This window comes from Passer montanus, unplaced genomic scaffold (genome assembly GCF_014805655.1).
Source record: "Passer montanus isolate IOZ18808 unplaced genomic scaffold, ASM1480565v1 scaffold12, whole genome shotgun sequence".
Taxonomy (NCBI): Eukaryota; Metazoa; Chordata; class Aves; order Passeriformes; family Passeridae; genus Passer; species Passer montanus.
Window position 1 is genome coordinate 12,407,647 of NW_024358722.1, and position 8,672 is coordinate 12,416,318.

The 8,672-nt window shown below is 40.9% G+C and overlaps 1 protein-coding gene across 1 annotated transcript; it reads left to right on the forward strand.

Annotated features, from left to right (window-relative positions):
- Positions 1 to 316: 316 nt before the first annotated feature.
- On the forward strand, positions 317 to 5,162 carry NENF (neudesin neurotrophic factor). The gene is made up of 4 exons (XM_039698000.1): positions 317 to 599; positions 1,801 to 1,861; positions 2,803 to 2,906; positions 3,473 to 5,162. Exons 1-4 carry the CDS (start codon positions 423 to 425, stop codon positions 3,647 to 3,649), a joined length of 519 nt encoding a protein of 172 aa, XP_039553934.1. The 5' UTR covers positions 317 to 422; the 3' UTR covers positions 3,650 to 5,162.
- The last annotated feature ends 3,510 nt before the right edge of the window (positions 5,163 to 8,672 follow it).

The window sequence follows — 8,672 nt, forward strand, 5'->3', positions numbered from 1 at the left end:
TTTTATTAGGTGTCTGTTCTAGTGCTGCCAAGTCCATCTGTAAACCACGTCCTTAGATGCCACATCCATGTTTCTTTTAAATACCTCCAGCCATAGCTGCCCGGGGCAGCCTGTTGCAGTGCCTGACAACCCTTTCTGTGGAGAAGTTTTCCCTAACATCCAATCTAAACCTGAGGCTGTTTCCCTTTGTCCTACCGACTGTTACCCCCGAGCAGCGGCAGATCCGCACTCGGCTGCAGCCTCCCTTCAGGCGGTCGTGCAGCGCCACAAGCTCCCCCCAAGCTTCCTTTTCCCCAGCCGAAGCCCTCCCGTGCCCCTCAGGGCAGGGCTGTTGTGCGGCTCTCCCCACGGCGCTCCTGTAACTCGGTCCCACCCCGCTCGCTGCCCGGGCCGCAGGCCGGGGGCGGTGCGCGCTGCGCGGCATGGCGGGCGCTGCGGCCCGCGGCCCGCTGCCGCTGCCCTGCCTGTTCCTGCCCTGCCTGCTGCTCCTGCTGCTGCCGGCCGCCGGCGCCGAGCCCGAGCTGCGCTTCAGGCCGCCGGCCGAGGCCCCCGTGCGGCTCTTCACCGAGCCCGAGCTGGCCAGATACGACGGGCGCCAGGTAGGGCCGGGCCGCCGCTCTGCGCCGAGGCTGGGCCGGGCCCGCACAGCCCCGGCGCTGCCGCCTTCCCTGGCGCTCCGAGCCCCGAGCCAAGCTCGGGTTTCTCGTGCTCTGCTGCTGTGCCGCCCCGCCATCCCCCCGCCCTGGCTCTGGGCATCTCGTGCTTCTCGGGCAGCAGTTCGCGAGGGGTTTGCGGGCAGCCGTGTGCTGCAGGCTCTGCCGCGGTCCGGCTGGCGGCTGCCGGGCCCATGCCGCACACACCGTTAGATAAGTGGGTGCTGTGTGCCCGTTTTACTCTCCCTGCTCGGCAAGGTGCTCCTGCAGAGAATTTCAGATTACCCCGAGATGGAGCCAAAGTTAATTTTCTCCCGGTAATTCATTAAACCACGTACTTAGACTTTAAAAAAAATTAAAAAAAACACCAACAAAACAACCAACCAACCAACCAACCAACCAAACAACAACAACAAAAAAAACAAAACAAAAAAACCCAACAACAACCACAAAATCCCACCAAGATTATCAAAATAACAAGACAGTTTTAACTTAGGAGTGTTTAGCTTGCTGTGATTCAGAAGCCTCAGCAGAACGCCAGACTCAAAATGATATGGTCCTGTGTTGATACACATCTGCTTCTCTTTGGAAACACTTGCTGTCTGACCTTCTCAGGGTCTTCTCCAAATACTTTGAAGAGACTAACCAATGTCTGACTAAAATCACATCTTAGGTATAAAACACAAAGCAGAAGCACTGGCTTATTAAGTAAAACAGATGTCAGCAGATCAGATTTACGTGTGTTTATGTATTTATCTTTGTTTCTTAATCAAATAATGCTGTTTGCCACACACCCTTTTATTTTGGGCAATATCCATCTGCATTAGGAATAGAAAGATGCAGTTGATAATCTTCAAGCAGACTAGTGTGCAGACAAGAGGTGACTTGCAAAAGGGACATGTCTTCTGTGGTTGTGCTGTTTAGATTAAAAAGATTCTCATTGCTTATGGCTGAACCCTCAAAGAATATTAGGGGCAATTTAAAGCACAAGCAAGAAATGTCAAGAGAAGGAAAGTGTATGGTGGTATAACAAGGTAAACATGCAACAAAGAATTTGTGTCCTAAGAGCTTGTGGATTTCACAGTAAAACGAACTGCTTTTTGCCTGTGCTTAAGTGCTGAAGATGTATTGATGGCTTTCCCTCCAGGAAGGACAGCCCATCTACTTGGCGGTGAAGGGAGTAGTGTTTGATGTCACCTCTGGAAAAGGTTAGTGTGCTTCTCCTCTGCCGTCTACTTTGCTTTCATGATATTATTCAGACATTGGTTTTAAATATTCCCAGTGTATTGGAAGCTTGCAGTTCAATTGCAACATAAAGATACACTTTTTCCTCTTCTAAAAATCTTGATTTTCCTCCTGTGACAGCTCCCCCTACTAAGGTTTTGTCTAGAACTTAGACTGGTCTGAGATCACAACATGTAGACAGACAAGCCAGCACTGTCCAGCTAGCTTGGGCACTGCTAATGAAAACTGGAAGAACTTCCCAGATCCCTGAGTCCGTGCCAGATGTGGGGTCAAGCCACATGGCAGCTACAGCATTTTACTGCCCTGGGTATATGAGCTGAGCAGATCAAACCTGATGTGGACATACCCACTGTATCAGCGCTGCTGCAGCTGCATCTTTTCCTTCTGTGCTGCTGTTCACACCCCGTGCTGGCTTTGCCTTCCCTGAGAACTACAAGTGTTTTAATTGGAGCTCCTGCTGCTTAATCCAGATTTGCTGTAAAAAGTTTGAAGGGACCATGAGGTTTTTAGACACTTGCCTTGATGTCATCATAAGTAAATGAATGGCTTGTTTTACTGTGTCTGTACTAACCTGTCTGGGCATACACATCGGGTTGGCCGATCTTCAAATCCTAAATTACACAAAGCTTGCAAATTCTGGGGTCTACAAACATCTCATGAGAATGTAAAGCACAACTCCTGAAATAATAGGTAAATTTTAAGAATGCAGTATAGGAAGGTCAGCAGCTGTATAACCCCAAAAAGTAGGAAATCCAAAGTCAGTTCTGGAAAGAAGAATCTTAGGCTTGAGTTGTTGCTTTCAGTTCACTGACATTCAGTTCACAGTCTGGTGAAGGGCAGAGGCTGAACATACCCTGTACATTGTCAGATCATCACTGGATTTTTTTTTTCTTAAATCTGACAGAATTTTATGGAAAAGGAGCCCCATACAATGCTTTGGTTGGAAAAGACTCAACAAGAGGAGTTGCAAAGATGTCTCTAGATCCAGCAGATCTTACACATGACACAGTAAGAAAATGGGCTGTCAGTTTAATTGCACTTTGTAAATTTTTATTATTATGCAAGATGATAAATTATTATTTTAAATTGTTTGTATTTATATAAGTTGACTCACATATTTAAAATCAAAATGCATTAGTTCTCTTTAGATACATAAAATATATTTACTGGTCATGAAAGGTGCTAACAACCTTCAAGAGGAAAGATTTTCATTTGTGGAATCAATACAACTTCTGTAAACATGTGAAAGGGAAATTGCCTGCTGTTTAAAAAGATGCTCACAAAGACAGTAAATCCCTTTCTTTTGGTTTGGTGTATCCTGATGTGGCAGTGAATGCTAGCTCTGGTGGTAGGTTGTTACTTGTTTGACCTGAATATCTTAAAGTTTTGTCAAGGCTGAATTTGAATGGAAAGGATACAATTACAAGCTGTACTATCAATTTTGTTCATCATGCTCTGCAGTGTAAGCCCAAAAGCTGACCCTAAGGTTTACAGTAATCATTAAAAAAACCTCATGTAAGTATCTCTATTTTTATTTCTTTGAGACGGGACTTTCATTTCCATGTTTCCTTTAGACAGGACTCACAGAGGAGGAACTGAAGTCCCTGGATGACATCTTCAATAATGTTTATAAAGCCAAATATCCAATTGTTGGCTATACTTCTCGCCGAATTCTGAATGAGGATGGCAGCCCCAATCTGGACTTTAAACCTGAAGATCAGCCACATTTCAGCATTAAAGATGAGTTTTGAGGAACATTTTTGTACCTAGAGAATGGCTGGGCAGAGGCACAGCAGAATATTAAATTAATTCCCTGTTTTGTGGATTTCATTACTACAATTAGCTACCATGAGTCAGTTCTCTGCTCAGAAAAAGTGTGTGTGTGTATACACATAGCACAGAGGAAACAAACAGATCTGTTTGTTTCATACACCTGGGCTGTTTGCTGAGAATTACAGGAAGTATTTAACCTGCAAGTTCTTTCTGCCAGGATTTTTTTGTTAAGAAGTGTATAATGTAAAATTACATTCCTTAGAAGAAAGTTTTTAATAATTGAAATAATGACTGGTCTTTTTGTAAATCCCAAGTTGTTTCCCACTCCTTGGAGAAGTGTAAAAGAATTATTTGGACAAACTAACATCAATTCTCTGTGCTTCATCTGAATGTAGGTATCACAAGTACAGACAGGTGCAATGCATTATATACAGGCTTACATTTTCAAAAGCATTATGGAATTTAGTATTTGATGGGTTTGAGAATACTGGATATAAAGCCACTCAGTCCCCTCAAATGCAGTTTATGTGGAGTATTTCTGCAAAGCCTACAGCTGTAAACCGAGAAAAATAAATCTTTTTCCCCCATGAGGACTACTGTGACATGTTAAATAAGACTGTTATGTGGGATAAATGACATTTTACTTTTTAAAAATAATTATCAAAGATGTCATCTATATTAGATTATGATGGTTTCCTTCTATCTTTCTCTGACAAAAAGAGGAAATTATAGCCCACTGTTTGCCACTTACTCTTACAGCACAGGTTTATTATAGCAGCTTAGTGTCCTGTGAACGTTGTTAGTATTTTTTATATTAACAATTTCAGCTCGCATTTTTTATGTCTGTTAGTTTTCCTTTGTTCTTATCCTGGCTTCATCACTGCTGTTCTAATGAAGTGTGCAGTGCCATGTTCCTCTTCCTCTTAACCTGATACAAAACTGCAGATCCTGCAGTGTGAAAGCAAACTGCCTTGATGGCATTTCCCTGGCAGCCTTCCAGCAACCACAGAGGACTGTAAAAGCCTGAGCTGTATAAATTGCTGCTAACCCCTGACTTTCACTCACTTAAGTAGAATGTGAATTGTCCCATATGTGGATTTATCTGTCACTGTCACCATTTTGATTGATATGGGGAAAACTAAACAGCTGCTCCCAAATCTGTATTAATAATACAGATATAATAAAAATATGATTCTGTATTGTTCTTCTATTTCTTAAGCATTTTGGTAACTTTCTATGAAGGGAAGTTTTTATTAGATGATTCTCCATCTTCTAGTTTGCAAGGGACAGCTGCCTGTCAGTTGAATAACTAGAAAAGCTGTTTCTATGTATTTGCCCATTCTTTCACAATGGTACAGATTTTATTTGTAGATTTGTTTTGTTTTGTTTCTCACCATTAGACCACTTCATTTGCAGGAGGGTCTCCATGGGCCCTCCCACTCTTGGATGGTGCTCTGAGTAGAAAAAAATAAATCAGCATCTAAGAAATTACTATTGCTTCAGATTATTAATAATTATTTTGTGTCACTATTTATTATTATTATTATTACTGCTGCCCTTTTGATTAGAGACCAACAGCAGCTGGGAATTTGCTCCTTGATGATACCTGTTGCCTTTGTGGGAATGCACGTGGGTTGGTGGTTATGGTGGCTGGTTGTTTGCCAACATTTCACAAATAATTTTTCAGTGCCTACTAGATTTTTTGCACTTCTCCTCCTTACCTTGCATGCTTCCTGATGGGGCAGCTTCAGTAGTTGTGCTGCTGTGATTACTGTGGAAGTCCTTGCTTCATCTGGCATCATGATATCCAGCTGCATTTCAAAAAAAACTCTTGTAGCTCAATTTCACTCATCACCACCGAGTGGCTCAGTGTTCCTGTTCTCTCCCTACTTTTCCTGTTCTCTCTATGAAATCACCTTTGCTGCTGTCAAAGCAGGTAACTCAGGTTCTGCTGGTACTAAATTTCAGGTTCTTTTCAATGAGGAAGTGCTCCTGTTGCAACAGGAAATGGTGATATAAAACCCCCTCTTGTATTGTAAGATCCTCACAAATTCAACCTGCTCTCACCCTTGTCTGTGAGGGAGATGCTTTAGTCCTTCCTTTCTGTTATTAAAGACAAGGTTATCACAGCTGAGTGCATTTTAGGTTTTATTGGTTTTAGTTACTTATTATTAAAACTTATTTATTTATTTATTAGAACTTTTTGGTTTTATTTCCACTTGGAAACGGAAGGTTTCACATTTAGTCACTTCTTAGGCTATTTCACTTGGGGTTTCCACTCAATAGAAGTGTTACAACAATAGGCTTTAAGTGGACACATCCTTAACACGTTTTCACTGACTGCTTTTAAAAAATGCATTCAGAACACCACAGCATTTCTTTTAGTGTTAATTCAACAACACAATTTTATGTCTAAGGTTGTTTTACTTGCCAACGGCCTGAAATTGATTTTGCTTAAAAGCAAACTGTCAGCTATGGCTGCTTTGTTCAGGCAGCTGCATTTCCCTGACCTCTGTATTATTCCAGTAAAACAGGTGCCCTCATGATCTATAAATTGCACTCACAACAAGCAAGCTGTGCAGAGCCCTGTTGTACCACTCCTACTCCACACCTCCTTTGGAGAGTCTAGAATTTCTTTTCAATTTGCTTGCTGCTTCCAGATAGCATTGCAAATGTCATTATTTTTGCTGTGTGCTTCCAACATCCATCTTGCTAATTGAAGTCTAAGGTTTTACTGAATTGCTGCACCAAGAATTGCCTTTCTTTAGTATTTAATTATAGTTTACTCTTCAGAATGTAAAGAATTATTGGATGGGCTCACTTACCTAGATGATGCATAATCTGAGTTGGTGTTTCCCAGGTGTGTCACTCTTTTCAATAGTCCCTCACTTTGACCCTAACACATTTGTGACAGGATAAATTCTATCATCCCTGCTTCAAGAAGGACTTCTCTTATTAACAACTGAAGCGTTAGGACTGCAAGTGTAAGCCACAAAAACTCAGTAAAGGGTTTATGAAATGCAAATCAAAGTATCCTCCTTATTTTTTGTAGTTGTAGAGAGTGCAGTGAAGAGAAATCCTCCTAAGAACATGTTAATAGTTATTGCATCCTAATCCAACCAAGACCACCTGCTGGAAAGAGGGGCTCTGAATTCTGCAGACAGAGCAGCTGAGATTTTTCCAAGAATTTAGGATAAGACCTTAGGATAAAATCTTTTCTATCCATAATATGGATAGGGACACCAGTTTTGGGGTTTTTTTTAGTCCATTGCCAAAATATGAGTATTTCATTGACTTAAATCAGGTTTTGTATTAGTTTTCTTCTGCAGAAAAAATTTAGGATAAGACCTTAGGATAAAGTCCTTTTCTTATCCATAATATATATGGACACCAGTTTTGGGTGGTTTTTTTTAGCCCTTTGCCAAACTATGAGTCTTTCATTGACTTAAATCAGGTTTTGTATTAGTTTTCTTCTGCAGAAAAGGTCTTGTGATCCTTTGAAAACTGCAGCTTAGACTACTGACCTTGTGGTCTGCTGGTACCACTGGCTGTGAATTCATGACATCAGTGTAGGAATCACAGTGGGATCACAGTTCAGATTGCACTTGTCAGACCTGCCAGATTTCCATGTTTCAGTAAAAATTAAAAGAGTATGTTTATCTGTTTAAGAATGGTGCTTTGGAATGGAAGAAGCCTCAAAACAGTTTGTAAATCACCTCCTTTTACTGTCGTTTCAAAACCACTATCAGGCAATACATTCAACAAATGATAGTTTGGAAAGGTATTAAATTGCTGTAGTCTTCCCTTGTAAGAATCCCAAGAACCTGTAGAACAAGACAAAATGATTTAGATGACTTTCACATATGTATTCTGTCCCTTACAGATGAATATATTTATCTGAAATGGGCTCAATGTAATTTGCATTTGCTCAAGAGAAAATGGAAGAGATGTGGAAAGATCCACTTAGGAAGCCCAATGCTAATTTTTCAGCAAATCTGGTTGAACTGAGAAAAAAAAAGTGAAAAAAAACCATCTACAGTGAAAAAAAGCCTACTACAGTGAGTGAAAAAGCTGCCATTCAGAAGGATTCAGCTGCACATCAGGAAGATGTGCTGAGCAGCTCTGATTAGTGTTTGCATATTTTCAGATGAACACTGGGTAACTTGAAATCCCAGACCTGATGTAAGCAATGATAATCACACACTCTGTTACCCATCATCCATTTATTCCTAATGTTTTCCTCTCCATACAGGAAAAAATATACAAACCGTGCAATTTATATGACAAATCTGTGTCCCATAAGTAATATTCATATAAGTGCACATGAATCTATAACCTGAAAGCTATTTACATGGTATACAGAATGGCAGTTTTCAAACAAACTAGTACTTGTCTGTGAATGCTTTGAAACAAACAAAAAATCACTAAACAAATAAAAAATCACTAATCTAAAATCACTTTTAGATTTGTAGCACTTCACTCAGAGCCCTGTATGTGAGTGCCAGTTCAGACAATTATAATGTACAGTATAGTTGTCTGCTTTGGTAGAAAACTCAGTGCTATATCAAAAGGTGATTTTTACCCCTCTGTAGTCAGTCAGGGTGTCAAAGACCTGGGTGTATGATAGGTGGGCATTACTGCTAGAAGTACTCTAACAGGCATGATTTTGACCTTGGCATGTCCGAAATAACCCTAACGCAGAAAAGAAAATAGGTGGGAAATGAGAATTTATCTTAGTGTTCTACTGGGACAATTTATACTGGTAGATCTGGCAGAGTAGGTCTGATAGCAGTGCTTCCTATTTTTGCTTCTGTCAAATATGGCCAATGAAAACAATGTAAACTCGCACCCTTATCCATCTCTTGGGCTTTACGTAACACCTTCTGGTTTAGCATTTTTCTTTCTGTTCAGTAAAAAGTATGAGTCCTGATTTACTTGTTTACAAAACTTACACTTAAATCTTGGCTTGGGTAATCTGTTGATGAGAAATCCAAACTAAAA

Coding starts and splice junctions, on each gene's coding strand:
- NENF (XM_039698000.1), top strand. CDS start 423: ATGGCGGGCGCTGCGGCCCGCGGCCCGCTGCCGCTGCCCTGCCTGTTC. Junction 1,862..2,802: donor TGATGTCACCTCTGGAAAAG/GTTAGTGTGCTT, acceptor TAAATCTGACAG/AATTTTATGGAAAAGGAGCC. Junction 2,907..3,472: donor CAGATCTTACACATGACACA/GTAAGAAAATGG, acceptor TGTTTCCTTTAG/ACAGGACTCACAGAGGAGGA.